This window comes from Chenopodium quinoa, unplaced genomic scaffold, assembly GCF_001683475.1.
Source record: "Chenopodium quinoa cultivar QQ74 unplaced genomic scaffold, ASM168347v1, whole genome shotgun sequence".
In the NCBI taxonomy this organism is placed as follows: Eukaryota; Viridiplantae; Streptophyta; class Magnoliopsida; order Caryophyllales; family Amaranthaceae; genus Chenopodium; species Chenopodium quinoa.
The window spans coordinates 150,238-169,642 of record NW_018742433.1 but is presented as its reverse complement, the minus strand read 5'-3'; the positions used below and the strand labels follow the sequence as shown (position 1 = coordinate 169,642).

General features: G+C 36.6%; 2 protein-coding genes and 1 pseudogene across 2 annotated transcripts; all 3 read left to right on the top strand.

Annotated features, from left to right (window-relative positions):
• The first annotated feature begins 3,535 nt into the window (after nucleotides 1–3,535).
• On the top strand, nucleotides 3,536–4,684 carry LOC110715684. The gene has a single exon (XM_021894292.1). It carries the CDS (start codon nucleotides 3,536–3,538, stop codon nucleotides 4,682–4,684), a length of 1,149 nt encoding a protein of 382 aa, XP_021749984.1.
• Nucleotides 4,685–5,137: 453 nt separating this feature from the next.
• LOC110715676 lies at nucleotides 5,138–6,481 on the top strand. The gene has a single exon (XM_021894280.1). The coding sequence runs from the start codon at nucleotides 5,138–5,140 to the stop codon at nucleotides 6,479–6,481; it is 1,344 nt and encodes a 447-aa protein (XP_021749972.1).
• A 3,927-nt stretch (nucleotides 6,482–10,408) lies between these two features.
• On the top strand, nucleotides 10,409–16,379 carry LOC110715048 (annotated as a pseudogene).
• The last annotated feature ends 3,026 nt before the right edge of the window (nucleotides 16,380–19,405 follow it).

Sequence of the window (19,405 nt, the reverse complement as noted above, 5' to 3'; positions counted from 1 at the left end):
ACCCCTTTTTCGTCCCATTTGTCCCTCTACATGATAAACTGTGTTTATTAACTTCAAATAGATACTTGCATCATTATTAACAACAGGTTTAGTTCCACACTCAAATTCTTAATTTTTTAGTTTTGTAAACATGAAATTTTGTACAATTAATTAAGGTTTCAAATACCAACATAAGTCCACTTTGAACCAACAAATCTGCATTTTACATCAATTGAACTTTCACAAGTCCAATATATCCGCATATAAATACTTTGAAATAATATCAGAGGTTTAGTTCCACTCAAATTCTTGTATTTTTTGTTGGACATGAAATTTTGAACAATTAATTAAGGTTTCAAATACCAACATCAATCGACTTTGAACTAACAAATTTGCAATTCATATCAATTGAACTTTTAGAAGCTCAAATCCATCAAAACCCCTAGTAAAAACAAATTTCATGGTTTTCCAAACATCGATTACTTCTACATAAAACCTAATTTCCGAATTATAGGACAAGCCCAAATCCATCAACACTCTAGTAAAAACAAATTTCATGGTTTTCCGCACATCAATTACACAGCTTTATTTCAAAATTGTTAGAACATAAATTCATTTTCGGGAAAATTGGACAGAATTACACCTAATCTTTCTTGTATTCACACAAATAACTCCAAATTGATTTACACAATCTATAATAACCCCATTTAACAATAATTTCAGTACATGCATTCAAAATTTCGAATTTCGCCAAAAAGTACAAAAATAACCACACAGTACTCATTTTAAAATTCTACGGTTTCCAAGTTTGTTACCTGTATTACCGAGAATACGATATCGAGAACAACGACAACCACCAACCAACGAACAATGAAAAATGAACGAACAAGAACGTCAACAGAGAAGCGAAGCGAGAAGAACAACGCGAAATAGAGTGACAGAGTAAGTACATAGAGAGGGAACTTCTATATTTTAAATTCTTTTTAGAAGATGAGAAACGGAAAACGGTGTTTCCCTTCACGTGCCTCCATTACAAAACTTCTCATGGAAGCCAAGTCTGCTCAATTACCTTCTTACCCTTACTAAACACAAATTTCCTATTTTGCCCCTGCTAGAGGTTTTCTCGACTTTAGTTGCTAGAGCCTGAGACATCCTCGATGATATGTACAAATTTTTCTTGGAAACTACTAAACTTTATTACTTTTCTCTCCTCTCTCCTCTTCACCTTTCCCTTTCTCTTTTATCAACTCTTTTCCGATCCACCATTCTTAACTTATCATGCTTCATACTTTGTAATATTAGTCATTCAATATCTGAGAAATCAAAAGAAAAAATAAGGTAGGAAATTCTAGTATTTCGTTTTATTTGCTGCGATTTTCCGCTAGAAGCAAAAGGAGTTAATTGTGGCTAATACAGAAGTAGTGGCATATAGATATTTCGATTAATATAATTTGTTAAAAAAAAAAAGAGGAAAGATAAGAAAATCAATTATTCCTATTGTTTGTGCTTGATTTGGAATTGGAATTGATTTAATTTCATTCAATTAAATTTTTTTGTGAAATTTACATGATTGTGACTAGTTGTTTACTTGGTTAATATGTTTATATTATTAATTCTGGCTTCTCTTTTTTTTTTTTTTATTGAATGGACTTTAAGGCTAATTGCTTAGATTCAATATGAAATATCAAACTTTTAGGGTTATATGCAATTTAATCTGATAATTATTATGAAATATCGTAGAGTACAATTTAAATAAAATTTTTTATTAGTAAACACATTAGTACATTTTAATTTTTTCAATCAATCTGTTGTCTAACAAGTTCGGCCCTCGGGACTTGAAAATCTTGACTTCGCCCATGCTGATGAAAATTAGGGGAAAACAAATTAGAGGTTGTGGGTTTCTTTCATGCTTGAAGTTGGGTGGAGTTGGAGAGGTGTTCTACTTGGTGAACAAGGGCAACGGCCAGGTCCACTGGCAACAGCCAAAGGGTTAGGGAAGAAACATGGTAATTGTTTTTTTTTTTTTTTAGAAACTGTTACAAGGGACTGAGTTTTTTTTAATGAATGAAAAGGACCTAACATTTGTTGATAGAAGGACATAAGTTTTTGGCCAGAGCTCAAATGAGTTAAGTGACATGAAAATTAATCATAGGTCCTTAAAGGTGAAAAAAAAAAGTGAGAAGTCCTTAAAGGTGAAAAAATAGAAAAGCGAAGTTCTTGTATTACACTTAGAGCACTAGCAATGGTGAGTGTTTTTTTTGCTCATGAGAATTTTTTGTGAGTAAAAAAAATGATCATGAGCTACAATGGTGAGCAAATGTAAAAATGGGAAAAAAAGCTCATGAGCATTTCCAAAAAAGCTCAAAACTTGAGCATTTTTATTGATGAATAGTAATTGGAGTGGGGCCCACAGCTGGCTGGCAAACACAAATAAAACGGTACAATAATGAAGATGGAGATTACACGTGCAGTGAAGAATCAGAAAAAAAAAAAAAAAGTTGGGTGGCTGACGCGTGCAGTGAGGCAGCTAGTGAAGACGCGACACGTGGCGGGTGTAGGCAGCCAGCCAATCAGAAAATACTAGCCGTTTGCAACGATTATTTATTTATAATGCATTTTCTGAAAAAAAATATTTTGTAAAAAAAAAAAAAAAAAATACCAACGGCCATAAAATTAAATTCTCTATAAATAGACATGCATTTTGATATATTTTGATATAATTTCGTAAACACTTAAAAATCCTCCAAAATTTTATTTTCTTAAAAGTATTTGAAATTTGTAGAAGAATATTGTTGTTGCAATTAATCCATATTGAGGTAAAAAAAAAAATTTAATTTTTATTATCAGTTTTACAATATAAGTAGTATATATGTGATTTTTTTTAAAAAAAAAAAAAAATTGTAGGCCATGTAATTTTTTGCAATATGTAATTATTAACAAAGTTGTTTATATTTTGTCCATAAATTTCTATATTTGTAGTTATTAAAGTGTTGTTGCAATTAATGGTAAATTTTTGTTGCTATATATAAACGTATTTTAGTATTTACTTAATAAAATTAGTATATATGTAAGTTTATGGAAAACAAAAATTGAAGGCCACGAAATGAAATTGCAATTATTGGCTAATTTTTGTTGCTATATATAAATGTAGTTACATAATAAAATTAATATATGTTTGGTTTTAATATGTACATGTAGTTATGTGTTAAAATTAGTATATATGTTATTTTGTGGAGAAAAATTAAATATTGTATGGCATGTAATGTATATATGTTATTTTTGTTATTATATGTTATTTTTGTTGCTATAAAGCTGTTGATATTTTTGTTATTTTTGTTATCAAATTAATTTGTTTAATAAGTAGTATATATGTTATTTTTGTTGCTATAAAGTTGTTGATATTTTTGTTATTTTTGTTATCAAATTAATTTGTTTAATAAGTAGTATATATGTTATTTTTGTTGCTATAAAGTTGTTGATATTTTTGTTATTTTTGTTATCAAATTAATTTGTTTAATAAGTAGTACATATGTGATTTTTGATGCAGAATCTTTGAATGGATCCAAACAACCCAAATTTCCGTCAACAATTTTCGGGTTATAGTGATGATTTCCTAACTAATCCCGAGTTTCAATTGTTCTTGCAAAGAATGGGCAATATGTCGTCCCAACCACCTCCACTGCATCAGACACCCACTGAGGTTCCCCTACAAAACCTTGCGAATGAAGATCGTACACCTGAAACTGATCTTGGTAGTAACACAATGTTCGATGAGAGCGAAGAGGAAAGCGTACCAGAGACGCCGCAGTATCCTCCTCCACCAGTTCGCTTGTTGGAACCCAACCAGGTTCCTGCACGAGCTGCCCGTGTTTGGTCTGTGGCGGAAGATGAAGCTCTAATTGGGTTGTACTTGCAGATTAGCGAGGATGCTATTAAAAGTACAAGCCAAAAAGCAACTACCCTATGGCGCAATGTACACGAAGCATACCAAACTTTGCATACGCAGAAGCCGCATATAATTCCGCCAAGGCCTATTAAGAGTCTGACGTCGCATTGGAGAAGGTTGGCAGCGGACACACTGCAATGGATATCTTGCTATGATGAAGCAGGTAGACTTCCGGAGGGAGGGAGTGGTTACAATGAAGCTGATCGTATGAAAAGTGCGGCGAAGCTTTTTCATGTCGCCCAAGGTCGCAATTTCACTTTTCCTCACGCGGTTGAAATGCTTAACAAGGACCCAAAGTGGAGACCAAAGCTAAGATGGTCAATGTCCTTGAAGGAAAGAAAAGCCGCTTCTGATGCTGAGGAAGAAGGTAGTGCTGGAAGTGGGAAGAGGTCCAGAGGTGATGTAGAGGCGGATACCCCTACAGATGGTTTTTCATCTGGCGGTTTACAGCGACCCGAGGGTGTCAAGAAGGCAACGGCGAAGCGTATAGGGAAAGCAGTACCAACAGAAAGTGGTTCGTCTGAGCTTAGCGAACGAATGAAGGAATTCGCTTTAGTTCGCGAGAGGGAAGCCATACTGAAAGAAGAGAGGATCAAAATTGAAAAAGACAAGGAACAGAGGAAAAGGGAGGAACTTGACTTTCATAAGATGAAAACCTGGTTTGATATGTTGCAAGCTCTGAAGAATTCTCCTACGCCACTCACATCTGAAGAAGAGTCGTACAAGAATTTTTTACTGGGTAAATTACAAGGCCTTTAAGCATGATTGGTTGTAGTCTTTTATTTGTTAAGCGTAATTTAGTCTTTTATTTTGAAGTTGTATTAGTGGTGTGGTTAATCTCAATGTAAGATGTACACTTGTATTCTGATTTTCCAATATTGAATGACAAGTTGTTTAACAAGTTGATTTAAGTTTCCAGTCATACCGACATAATTGCTTTAAATCTTTGTCACTGTACAGCCACGTTTTCCTATATTCACTTTATCAGAATGCTTTACCTTTGTGTCATTGATACCGACATTATTGCACTCAAGACTTGTCACTGTCAACTAGCATAGTATACCTATTCCGTGGTTGAAAATTTGATTCCTTTACTTGGTGTGGTCATTCAGATTTGTAACCACATATTCATTTGATATTTTTGCTATATATAATAGGCATGGCACATATCCACAACCACACCCCTTCATCAAGTAACAATAGTAATACGAGATGTATTCTAGACCATCATCAAGCTCAAGTTCAAGATCATCTTCTTCAAATACTGAAGAATATGACCAACTTGTTGATGAACTCTTCACATACCAACACCCATCTGTCCTCATGCCCCAAACACAATCCCAACACTCTTCAAAAAAACCTAGAGGGGGTACGAATAGAAGAGATAGGGAAATCGGACATGCCAGGTTGTTTAATGATTACTTTTCCGATAATCCTGTGTACAACACCACCCAATTTAGAAGAAGATTTCGTATGCAACGACCTTTGTTTGTACGTATAATGAACAAGGTCGTTGAAGGTGATGTGTACTTCCAGCAGCGTAGGGATGCAGCTGGAAGGTTAGGTTTATCACCTCTGCAAAAATGTACAGCGGCGATAAGAATGTTAGGCTATGGCATGGCTGCGGACGCCGTGGATGAATACGTTCGGATCAGTGAGTCAACCGCTCGAGTTGCCCTTCAACGTTTTTGTACCGGTGTCATTGAGCAGTTCGGAACCGAGTACATGCGAAACCCTACAGCTGATGAATTGGCTAGAATACTGCATCAAAATGAACTGCGTGGTTTTCCGGGCATGATAGGCAGCATTGATTGCATGCATTGGGAATGGAAGAACTGTCCAACGGCATGGAAAGCGCAGTACGCCGGTAGGAACAAGAAAGCAACGCTAATACTGGAAGCCGTTGCAGATCAGGATTTATGGATATGGCATTCCTTCTTTGGGATTCCTGGATCTTGTAATGACCTAAATGTCTTATACCGTTCCCCAGTGTTCGATGAGGTTCTGCATGGTCGAGCTCCTCCGGTAAATTTTACCGTTAACGGCCATGAATACAACATGGCATATTACTTAGCCGACGGTATTTATCCGAAGTGGGCAACTTTTGTTCAGGGTATCACAACCCCTCAACTTCAAAAAGATAAATTGTTCGCTGACCACCAGGCTGCTGCTCGAAAGGACGTTGAAAGAGCATTCGGTGTTTTGCAAGCTCGATTTGCAATAATACGAAAACCGTCACTGGCGTACGATGAGGACATACTGCGAGACATAATGAAAGCATGTATCATTATGCACAACATGATTGTTGAAGATGAGCGCCACAACTACACTCGAGCCGAAGTTCTAAGAGCCTTCTACGATGAAGATCAACAAGAATCAACACCAGCATCAACATCTACAACGCCACCGTTTGAATTCAACGTAGGCCGACCTACCAACTTTGACTTCAACGCATTTCTACAGCGAAAAGCTTCCCTCCGTGACAGAGAAATTCATCTATCTCTGAAACGTGATTTAGTCGAACATATTTGGCAACGATACGGGCCACGTAATTAGGGAGAAATTAGACGACTTAAATAAAGCCAAGTACTATGGCGTAGCTACTTTTCCGTACGCAGTCGAGTTATTTTTTAGTTGTTGTGTTTATTTTATTTCCTAAGTTTAAATACGCATGACATTGCAAATGTAATTGTTCTCTAGTATTGTACCGCTTTTAAAATAAATAAAAACATTTAAAAAATTATGAGCTTTTTTTTATAATTTTTTTATATAACGTACTTAATTTTACGACAAATTTTAACGATAAAAAAGACAAAAATAAAAAAAATAAGTTACACAAATTTGAATTAGTTTTTTTTTTATTTGGAGTAACATTGTTAAAATATAAATGAAATAAATAAATAAATAAAGAAGTGTTGTGTAGGAGAGAGAAAGTAATGGTGGGGTATTGAAAAAGTAAGAGAGAGATAGTGTTGGGTGAGCATTTTTTTTGCTCACCATTGGGAGAGGAAATGTAAAAAAATTTTGCCCATGAGCAAAATTGATTTGTTGAGAGAGAAAGTGGGTAGAGAGAGAGTGGGTGAGCATTTTTTTTGCTCACCATTGAGAGTGGTCTTAACTCCACTTTTTGGATCACAATTTGCAATTTTTCTTACTTATAAAAAGTATGCGATTACTCTTATGAATAGTGTGCTAATATTTATACCCTTCAAAATGTGTATATACAGAGTGTTAGGAAATAAGGGTGTAATTGCGTTTGATTAATGCGGAACAAGTCAATGAAAATTATGAATGAGAAAAGCAATAAAGAAGATAGACAAAGAATACAAGGATTTACGTGGTTCGGTCAAATTAGAACTACATCCACGGGTGGGGGATTCGAGAGCTTCTTCACTATATTGGAGAAAGAACGAGAGAATAATACAAGGAGTCCTTAATCTAATGGCTTAAAATGTATGATCTAATTGATCAACTAAAGGGTCCTTTTATAGCACTAGGAAACCCTAATAGAAAAAACCCTAAATTGTTCCCCTAATATACTCAAATAGCCGTTATAGAAAAGATATAATTTTAGAATTTATCCCATAAATTATCCTAGAAGAACCGAACTACTGAGCTATAGCTCGGCAGCAAGCTCAAGCCTGCCGCAAGTCTTCATAGGGCCGAGTTATAGCTCACTCGCATAGAGCTATAGCTCGCAACCTCGCCGCAACTTTTCAGTTTCGTCAGGTCTTTGTAAAATGGCCATAACTTTATCGTTTCTTATCAAAATTGAGCATATGACCTATTGTTAAAAAGATCTTGAGACAAGCTATCACCTACAACTTGAATCACCTCAAAATAACTTATAATTTGAGAGATATCTACATTCAAAGTCATCTTTCTAGATTTCGAGTCACAATTTAACAAACCTCCACCTTGACTTGAAATCGACCAAAAAACAAGGTAACTCCACCTTGAACCAAAAAACCAAGAAGTAATTCTCATGAGAAAACAAAGAACCTCAACCTTAAACAAAATTCCATAAACCTACTCACATTAGGCAATCAACAAAACGGACATCTTCCATAACTTGTCAACTGGTGCGTCTCCGAACACAAAATTCTATATACAAAACCATCACATTTTCTAGATTGAGAGTATAATGTCCCGACACCAAGCATGCTTATCAAAATAGACCAAACTCTCTTCAAACACTTCTTCATCTCAAAAACAAATTAAAAACTTAAGCAATTCTAGAAAATAAAAATTACATCAAGAATTTCTAAATTGCAATTGTACTTAATGAAACATAAAAGTACCTAAATTGAGATAAGAAATAGCATAACTAGAACAAATTCCAATGCATAAAAAAGATTTCTACTTTATTTAAAACAAAAATCAAAAGCAATCTATCATAGACTCCATACCAAAAATCAACACGGTTTCTCGTTTCATTGTGAGATCTCAAAGAGGCACTTATCTTGAAGAGATCGTAGAAACCAAAGCCCTGAAGTTCATAACCCTAAAGTGCATAAACATAATCATCGTCGGTGTTGGCAATATTTGTGGATTTTTCCTCATTGGACTTCTCCTCATTCTTCTTCTTCAATTTCCAACACTCGGCTATGATATGACCCTTCATATGACAATAGTTACAAACTTTTCCTTTACCAAAATTCTTATTACCACCATGAGCAACCAACTCATTATTTTGAGCCGGATTATTAGATTTATTAGCCAACTTATCGTCAATTACATCACTCTGGGTTAAGGCATCCTTAAAATTCTCCAAACTCAAATCATCTATACCATACAATAAAGTATCTTGAAAGTGCATATACAAAGGCAGTAAAGAACACAAAAACCTAATAGCCATATCCTCATCATCGATCTCAACATCGATGTTTTGCAAATCCATATTAATAGAGAAGAATTCGTCTAAATAAGACTTAAGCGGTTTACCTTCTTCTAGACGAAGATCATGAAGTCTAGATTTGAGTAGTAGACAGTTGGTCACACTCTTTGTCAAATAAAGTAAGTCCAACTTTAACCACAAACTTGTAGCAGTCGTCTCCTTATAACCTCTCTCAAAATATCATTGGAGAGAGACATGATTAAATTGCCGAAAGACCCTTCAAATCGATCTCCTCCCACTTATCCAACGTCATGCCCGAAGGCTTTTGGATACATCTTCAAGAGCCTTCAGACATCCACTTTGAACCAAGATGGCTTTCATCTTCAATTTCCATAGGCCAAAATTTGACAAAGTATGATTAATGCGAAACAAGTCAATGAAAATTATGAACGAGAAAAGCAATAAAGAAGATAAACAAATAACACAAGGATGTACGTGGTTCGGTCAAATTAGACCTAAATCTACGTGTAGGGGATTCGAGAGCTTCTTTACTATAATGGAGAAAGAACGAGAGAATAATACAAGGAGTCCTAAATCTAATGGCTCAAAAGGTAAGATCTAATTGATCAACTAGAGGTCCTTTTATAACACAAGAAAACCCTAATTAAAAAAAAAAACCCTATATTGTTCCACAAATATACTCAAATAGTTGTCATAGAAAAGATATAATTTTAGGAAATATTCCATAAATCATCCTAGAAGAACCGAACTACCGAGCTATAGCTCAACAGCAAGCTCAAGCCTGCTGCAAGTCTTCATAGGGTTGAGCTATAGCTCACTCGCATAGAGCTATAGCTCGCAACCTCGTCGCAACTTTCCAAATTCGTCAAGTCTTCGTAAAACGACCATAACTTTCTCGTTTCTTATCGGAATTGGGCATTTGACCTACCGTCGGAAAGCTCTTGAAACAAGCTATCATATCCAACTTGAATCACCTCAAAATCAATAGTAGTTTGAGAGATATATGCATTCAAAGTCAGCTTTCTAGATTTCGAGTCACAATTTAACACAACTTTTTTTTTTTTTTTTTGCCTTCATTAATGTTAATTGTCTTTTTTTACAAAAAGAAAAAACTATTAAGAATTGTGTGCGGACAATTATACCCCTAAAATATTTGTTTACATGTTTTCCCTCATTAATGTAGCCAACAATTGAAAAAGCTCTCGAACAAGATTAGCTATGGCGCGCGCATGACACGCGTTAGCCACCCTAGTTAAGTTTAAAAATAAAAATTTTATAAGATTTGAACTCTCGAGGCCTCAACTCTAATTTTAAGAACTAAAATGTAGCGTAAACAATAAGCTATTGCCATATTATACAATAATATTCTTTCAAATTTAAATATAAAAATGAGGATTTGAATTATAAAATTAGTGCAATAACTTAGAACATTGTCGCCAAAGCCTAAAAATTAATTCTATTACGATAACTTTACAACAAATGCACGTTATTATCTGTTATACTCGATTTATTTAAAGTTTTGTCTCACCTACTCTATGTAAGTAGTATTTAAAAACATTATCTTAGAAATGCGAGTTTACAATGATCCCGACCTTCATATCATAAGCCTTGAAAGATAATAATTAATCCAAGTGGGAATTTGTTTTATTTTTTTGTGCAATCTAATTGGGATATACTAGTTGATCTAAACTTTCCAATTATGTTAGTGTTATCAGACGACGACCCAAGATCACAAGTCAAACAAGAATAACTTATTTAAGTATACATAAAATATGGGTTAGTTCAAGTTGGTTAATGCAAACTAACTTCAGCATTTCACTACAATACAGAGTGAATTGAGAGAATGGAAGAGGAATTGCTATTAAACGAGATTGAAAAAGAAAGAGATGAAATAAAAATAAAAATAGGATGGAAAAAAATATTAGAGGAAATGAAAAGAATGAGTTGGGTGGCAGGTCCATTGGTGGCGGTGATGATGTCACAGTACATGATTCAAGTTGTTACATTGATGATGGTGGGTCATCTCGGCCCGCTTTACCTCTCTAGTACTGCCCTTGCTGTTTCTCTTGCTGCTGTCACCGGCTTTAGCCTCTTGGTATGGTTCTCTCTCCACTCTTTACTTTTGAAATTTATAAATCCAAGGTGTCAGATTTGGGTTATCAGTCTAGTTTGAGTCGGGTTAGTTGGGCTGGGTGATTTCGGGTTTTAGCCATGATAAATTATTATTCTTTGGCTCCTTGCATATATTGTCATAAATTAGTTCATTTTGAATCAGGTTGGGGCAATTTTTGACACCTCTAATTTTATAATAATCTAAAGGCCAAATTAGAAAATAACACCTGTTAAAAGACCGTATTTTGATTTTAACACCTTAACATTTCAAAGTTTTATTATAACACCTACTAAAAAATTAAAATTTTGGTTTCACCACCAGAAAACGGATTCCGTGACGGAAATTTTGCATGAGCCCCACAAATTAGCTTACCCTCCAAATTTCTTCCTATTCATTTCGACTATCACCCACATTCCCAAATTGCTTCACTGAGTCACTCCACAGACTGCACCCCCCTTCTCTCCCCCCACCCCCCTCCCCCTCCATTTCTCTCTCCTCCATTGAAGCGCATTCTGAATCCTCCATTGAATCAGCTTTCGACCTCTCTCCTCCATTGAACATTCTGAAGTAAGATGTTTTTAACTTTTATTTGTGCTTTCTATGATTTTAGAAAATCAATTTCACAATCCAGTGATTATCAATCGTAATCAATATCCCCAGATCGTCGGCGACCTGCTTGCTTCGCCGGCGACAACACCACCACCGACGCCACCTAGAAACACCCACCCTTCAAATCCAGAACCCACCACCACGAACCCACCACCACGAACCACGAACTCATCACACCACGAAACCAAAACCCCCGACTCACCTAGCTCACCCACGCGAACCTAAATCCACGACCCACCACCCACGAACCACCCACCTAACCCACGATTCACCACCCACCAACCCACAAAACCACCAAAGTTAAACAGAACGACCTAGCACCACCACCGACGCCACCTAGAAACACCCACCCTTCAAATCCAGAACCCACCACCACGAACCCAGAACCACGAACCCACCACCACGAACACAAACTCATCACACCGCGAAACCAAAACTCTCGACTCACCTAGCTCACCCACGCGAACCCAAATCCACGAATCAAAATGGGTAATTTACTGTTTTACCATGGCATGATCTGCTGCAATTGAAGAATTTTCGATCGATTTTGCTAATAGAAAACAAAAACCCAGAAAAATAACAGTATATAAAGCTGGTTTAGAGCAAATTTCTACAGCTCTGTAAAAGAGCGTTGAACAAGCAGAGGAGAGAGAAAGTGAGAGAGATGATGAACAAGTTTATTTTTTGAGGGGTTGTTTGTTGTTGTTTGAGTATTAAATTTGAGTTAAATTTAATCATTTATTGAGACAGTTTTTTGGGCAGTTAGCATTAATACATAATTTAGGTGGACCACTTTTCATAATTTTTCTACCATTTTCCTATTTTGGGTGATAGTCGAAATGAATAGGAAGAAATTTGGAGGGTAAGCTAATTTGTGGGGCCCATGCAAAATTTCCGTCACGGAATCCGTTTTCTGGTGGTGAAACCAAAATTTTAATTTTTTAGTAGGTGTTATAATAAAACTTTGAAATGTTAAGGTGTTAAAATCAAAATACGGTCTTTTAACAGGTGTTATTTTCTAATTTGGCCTAATCTAAAAGTCTAAAAGCACAATTATGAGGACGGAGGCAGTATCAAATTGAATATAACATGATCACATATAGGGGTGTCAATTTGGGTAAACAGTTCGGATTTGGGTTGGATTTACCAGTTTCGGGTTATAACGGGTCGGTTTATAACGGGTTGAAATGATAAGCGGGTCGATTTGGGTCGATTTTGAAAAACATCGGGTCAGTTCGGTTTGGTTTTTTTTTATTGCAGTTTCTATTCGGGTCGGGTCCTAATCGGGTCGGGTTGTAGTTGGTTCGGGTCATAATTAGTTTGGGTTGAACCGAGTTGGTTTGAAAACGGGTTTAGCCAGTTTAAAGTGGGTTTCGGTTCAAAATAGTTTGGGTTCTAATTGGGTCAGGTTGTAATCGGTTTGGGTCATAATCAGTTTAGGTTAAACCGGGTCAGTTTGAAAATGGGTTTCGGTTCAAAACAGATCGGGTGAAACCGGGACCCGATCATTATCGGTTCAGGTCATAATCAATTTGGATAGAACTTGGTCGGTTTGAAAACGGGTTTACCCAATTTGAAGCAGGTTTCAGTCCAAATCATATTTAGTTAGAATCGAGTCAGATTATTATCGAATCGAGTTAGTCAGATAATGGGTAGGAACGGGTCATGTTATAATTAAGTTAAGTCATAAATAAGTTGGTTTTATCGAGTAGTGGTTGAAACGGATCAAATCATAAATATATTGGGTTACGGGTTGTAAACGACTCAGTCATAATGGGTTACCGGTCGTAACGTGTCGGTCTCAACGGGTTACGGGTCGTAAATAGTTCGGTCATAACGGGTTACGGGTTATAAACGGTTTGGTCACAACGGGTTATGGGTTAGACCGGTTCAAGTTTATTGGATTTTTGCCGGGTTTAAACGGTTTTCGATTTAGAATGGGTCGGGTTACTATTGGGTTCAGACGTAATCGGTTCGGGTTGTTTTCAGTTTCGGGTTGTAACGGTTTGGCTTGATAACGGTCGGGTTAGTAACGGTTCGCACAAATTCGGTTCAGTTTCAGGTTAGAAAAAATTGGGTCGGGTCGGTTTTCGGTTTCCATAAAACGGGTATTTAACGATTCCGTTCCTTTTTGGATCGGTTCGAAACAGTCGAGTTTAACGATTCAGTTTATTATGTACTTTGTAACAATGAATTGTATAAATAGTTAGTGATTTATATGTCCTAATGGTGGATTGTCAAAATCCAAAATGAGTTGATGGAGGAAAATATTAACATACTGTATTTGAAGTCTTGAACTGATGACATTGCATTGCTATTAATCTTGCTCTTTCCTTATGGCCATTCCTTACTATTGAATTACTCATACTGAATCAAATATTTGTTGTCTTTATAATTGATTTTTATTGCCATTTTAACCAATATCTGTACCGACTATACTCATTAAAGTGTATTGCTTGATCGTTCTTGAAATCTTTACAAAAAAATAGTTTTATTACACTTCTATAAGGAACTATAAGAAAGATATTCATGTAAATTGAACTGTTAATATATTTAAAGCTGTTGTGGTAGAATTTCAAAGTATGTATCCAGTACTCCAGCGTGCGATTCACAATTTTGATCAGAAAAACAGAACATTATTAGTAAGCAACTAAACACTATAATGAAGATGTTTGCTACTTGAATAAATAAGTGTAGTAGTAACTAGTAAGCAACTAAGCAGGGGAAACTTTTACTGTCTACATAATTTATACTAGTGGGATCATCTAACTTTCTGAATTCTCACGTAATTCAGGTAATTGTGTTTGTTCGATCATAGTTAGGGATGTCAGGTGCATTAGAGACTATAAGCGGGCAATCTTATGGAGCGCAGCAGTACAAGAAACTAGGAACTCAAACATACACTGCCATATTCTCTCTCACTCTATTCAGCATCCCCCTTTCTGTCATATGGATTTATATGGGGAATATTCTCGTTTTCTTAGGCCAAGATCCTGCCATTTCACATGAAGCAGGCAGATTTATGACATATCTTGTGCCCACTCTTGTTTGTTATGCTGTTTATGATCCCTTGGTTCGATACTTCCAATCCCAAAGTTTGGTCATGCCTATGTTTATAAGTTCCTGTGGTACCCTACTCCTGCATGTACCCCTTTGCTGGGCTTTGGTATACAAGTCTGGGCTTAACAATCTTGGAGGTGCTATTGCGATGGGTATATCAAATTGGTTAAATGCAATATTTCTGGCTTTGTACATGATGTTCTCTCCCTCGTGTGCAGCTACTCGCTCTCCAATCTCTCTGGAAATGTTCCATGGAATAGGAGAGTTTTTTCCGATTTGCTATCCCCTCTGCTGCAATGCTTTGGTAACCTCTCTTATATCTCTTACTCTCTAGTGCACTCAATAAATTTTTACAACTATTCTTTTAATTATGATTTAATCTCTATGCAGCTTAGAGTGGTGGTCATTCGAGCTGCTAATTTTATTATCAGGATTCCTACCAAATCCAGAACTTGAAACTTCTGTTCTCTCTGTGTGGTATTGTTCTGTATTCTCTGTATGTTAACTCGGTGCTCTTTCAATTTTTCCTAGTAAATGTAACTCGCCCTTTTGTTGTGCAATTTGTTACTAGCTTGACAACCATTTCAACATTGTTTGCTATACCTTATGGAGTTTCAGCAGCTGCAAGGTGTGTACTAGACAAAAAAAAGTTCTTGCTCATATTCTAGATATAGTGTGTAATGAAAGAGAAATACCTAGAACATTCTCTTGTCAGGTTTAAGTTATATTTTGCATTACCAATGAACTTTTGAGCAATATTTTTTCTGTTTATGGGTCTGAATGACTAAATTACAGCACGAGAATTTCCAATGAGCTTGGGGCAGGAAACCCACAGGCAGCTCGCATAGCAGCCTATGGAGCTGTTGCAATGGGAGTTGCAAATGGTTTGATTTGTAGCTCTTTTCTTTTTGCTACTCGAAGAGTGTTCGGATATTGTTTTAGCAATGAGAAGCAAGTTATAGATTATGTCACCACTATGGCACCTTTGGTTTGTGTTAACGTCATATCTGACAGCATGCAGGTAGTTCTTTCAGGTATCTATTTTCAAATTTCTGCTGTTTACAAACTTTTGTTAAGGAAATAATAACATTGGCATCAGAAATTGTTTATTTATTCTTTATTTTTACCAAAGTTGGCCACATTCTCATTTCTGTAATGATATTATCTGTAAAGAATGCAAAACACGACTGACTAAATGCTGTTGATACGATGTTGCAACATTCAGGTGTAGCTAGAGGGTGTGGGTGGCAACGTACATGTTCTTACGTGAATCTTGCTGCATACTACCTTGTTGGAATTCCAGTTGCGGCTGCATTAGGATTCTGGAATCAAATGAGAGGAAGAGGCCTTTGGATGGGAATTATGGTTGGTGCTTTGACACAATCGGTTCTTATGTCTATTATTACTAGTCGTGCCAATTGGGAAGAGGAGGTTGGTCTTGCTTATACATGTTTCTCAACAGCGATATCTGACTTGAAAATAATATCATGCTTACATGTTCTAATAGTTTTGTTGTACCATAGTTTGACGTTAATTATTGACAATTCATACTTTGAAGTTGCCATAGTGGTGATATAATCACCATTTAAATTTGTTCTGATAAAGTTTATGGTTGTTTTATAGGCAAAGAAAGCAAGAAAGAGAGTTGGGGAAGAAACACCAGGAGTAAGCAATGGAGTATAACTCAATGAGCAGAGGCTATTGATAAATTAATTTAGAGTAACTCTTAGTGATTGTTTAGTAGATGTAAGAAATTGTAGAAAGTATGACATTTCAGTAATCAGAAAGTAGGGAGTTATTGACTCTTCATTTTACCTCAAGTACCCATGTCGGATTCTCGACACTTAGATACTTCATTTTAGTAAAATCATAGAATTTTTTTCACAAAATAGCCGAGTCAGACACTTGGACATATACCCATGTCGAACATGGGTACCCGAGTCCAAGTAACACAGGTAAGCAAAACTTGAAAAAGTGCAACTTAATAAATTTTTTTTTTTTTTGGTAAATCAAAATTTTATTACCAAAAGAGATCAAGAACAAGTACAACTTATAGCAAGTTAAGTTGCACCCCCCAACTACACAAGCCTAAGAAGGCAACCAAACACCTAGAGTTCTTAATATAATGATGCCACCTTCTAGGAAGGATTCACCAAAATAAAAAGAACAACACAACTGTACTTAGGGAACTAGACCACCTTCTAAGAAGGGTGCCTGAACCCGACAAGCAAACCAAAAACCAAGGCTAGCAAAATACTAGAACAAACCCAGCTTAGCAAAACTGAACTAGAAAGCACTTTCACAAAAGGGAACTCACCAAGCCTAGGAACAGGACAAAAAGATTAAATAAGCTAAAGTTTCCTATCTCTCTCAGTGCATCTACAAGCTACATTAAAAATTTCATCTCTATAAACTTGAGTAGAAGACTTGCAGCTTCTAGTAAAGATTAGAGAATTCCTCTGTAACCAAATACCATGAATGGCTTCAGCAAAACACATAGCATAGAGCCTGCTTCTAGCTGTATCTTTCCTGTAGATTTTACTTGCCATCTGCTTTTCAACTTAAAATCCCTACACAGGTCTCAAAAAGCCAAGTAACTCCAGAATTTGCTTCCAAACATTCTTAGAAAAATAACAGTAAAAAAATAGATGAGCAACACTCTCATTTACAACATTACATAAGAAATAGATCGGATCACAAGGTATATGCCACTTGGTTAATCTATCCTTGGTTACAAGTCTATCCCAAAAAATAAGCCAAGTAATGAATACGCTCTTAGGTGAGGCCTTATTATTGCAAATAATTCTTCTCTAATCTGTCTTAGGAGCATGAGGAATTAGAAACTTATATAACTTTCTGATCTGCATTTTTCCTCTTTCAACAATATTATCCCATCCACCAACAGTCTCAACAACATTTCTGCATTTCAGAATCCTCTTAAGCACCCAAGAGCACTTGTTAGGGAAAACAAATCTCCAAAAATCCTTCTTGTTGAAATAATATATGTGCACCCATGTAGACACCTAAAAATGTCACCCCAAAACTAAACCCGATGATGAACAACCTTTCACCGCCATTATTGGTCGGGTCGTGTATTTAATCTCGAGAGTGCTTAAAATCCCCATTCAGTCAAACACAGCTTACAAATCAGTCAACAGATCAATCTTAGGGGCCGTTTGATTGGGAGTATTTAACAAAGGGAATGGGAATCGACGGGAATCATTCCCTTTGTTGTTGTTTGTTAGGCTACTTTTCCATTTCCCCTTTCCCCCTTCATTCCCCTAAATCCCTTCAAGTTCATTCCCCACCCCCCCCCCCCAAGGTATTTCCATTCCATTCCTTGGCCACCACCACACCACCATACCACAACCCTCCTACCTACCCACATCACCAAAAAACTGCACCACCGCCTACCCTTCGCCGCACCTCCCCCACCCCTCGCCGGCCATCCCTCAACTCCACCACCCCTCGTCGGCCATCCCCTAAACTCCCTCGAAAAAATTCCCTAATCCCAGCCATCCCCACGTCGCACCAGTCACCGCCCCTCCCTAACCCTTCGCCGCCCCCTGAAACTACCTTTCCTCCCCGGAAAACCTTCCCCACACCCACGCATAGCCCTTGAAAACGCCACCCCCTCTCCTCAAAAATGCCACCCCGACCCTAGAAACCCTTCTAAGTCAACCACCGTGTAGTTGGAGGGGTTAGGTCTGAGCGGCGAGGGGTAGAGATGGGGGTTAGGGTTCCGTCCAGCCACCACAACCTTCGAAAACGCGGTGAGGGTGTGTGGGTGTGGTGGTGGTGAATCTAGTGATTCCCATTGGTTTTTTACAACCAAACAACATACTACATTTGAGGGATTTTCATTCCATTCCATTTCATTCCCTTTGTTCATTCCATTCCGTTTACCCCGTGCAAACCAAACGGCCCCTTAATGTTTAGTCAAAGCATAGTCCAACCACCATTTTAGCCCAAACCCTTTTTAATTCATTTTGTTTTATTTATTAATTAAGCCCAATTAATAAATATTAAACCCTAAATAGGTCTGGAACTCTGAAATGACGCCTATTTATCACATGCTTAAATGTTAAGTAAAAGGTTAAAATGAATTTGGACGCAATTCTAGAAAACAGAGTTACCGTGTCACGGCAGAAATGTCGTGCCACAGCAATCTCTGCCGTATCACGGCAATTTCTGCCGTGACGCCGCAATTTTCTAGGGTTTCTCCACGGCGCATTTCAATTTTAGGGTTTCATGCATCACCCTGCTCATTTCCTCTATAAATACGAAGCTGATTTCTTAGTTTCGGGGCAATCCTCTCTTAGACAAAATCATTCTCTCTTTCTCTCTTATGCTCTAGGCTAAACACTAGCCTTCCCTATTCTCTCACAATACATCCCTTAAGCTCTCCCCGGAGTCCGTACTGTTTGAGGGTTTGGCCCCAAATCAACCTTACTATAATTTAATTTAATTTCCATTGATTGTTTATTATTTTTCTTGAAGTTACTAACGCGTTTATTGTTTTATAGTTGCAAGCAAATGCAATTAAAGTAAGGAATCATGTTCCTTTTGTTACTATTATATTTCTAACGATTTTTTTTATGATATTCATATACTAATCGGTACTATTATGGTTAAATTGCTTCCAATGTTGATGTTGATTTTTATTATATTTATGATCACCATATTTCTTGTTAAAGAGAATATGTAATTGAATATAACGCTTAATAAGATAATTTGGATGACAGGTTTAGGATCCTTTTTAATCTTATTGTTTAATCAATTGATCACGATATTTAGAATTATATGTGTGCATTAACATTCAACCAATTTAACTTAATAT

Excerpts from the sequence above, each read along its gene's own strand:
- LOC110715684 (XM_021894292.1), top strand. The coding sequence starts at position 3,536 with ATGGATCCAAACAACCCAAATTTCCGTCAACAATTTTCGGGTTATAGT.
- LOC110715676 (XM_021894280.1), top strand. The coding sequence starts at position 5,138 with ATGTATTCTAGACCATCATCAAGCTCAAGTTCAAGATCATCTTCTTCA.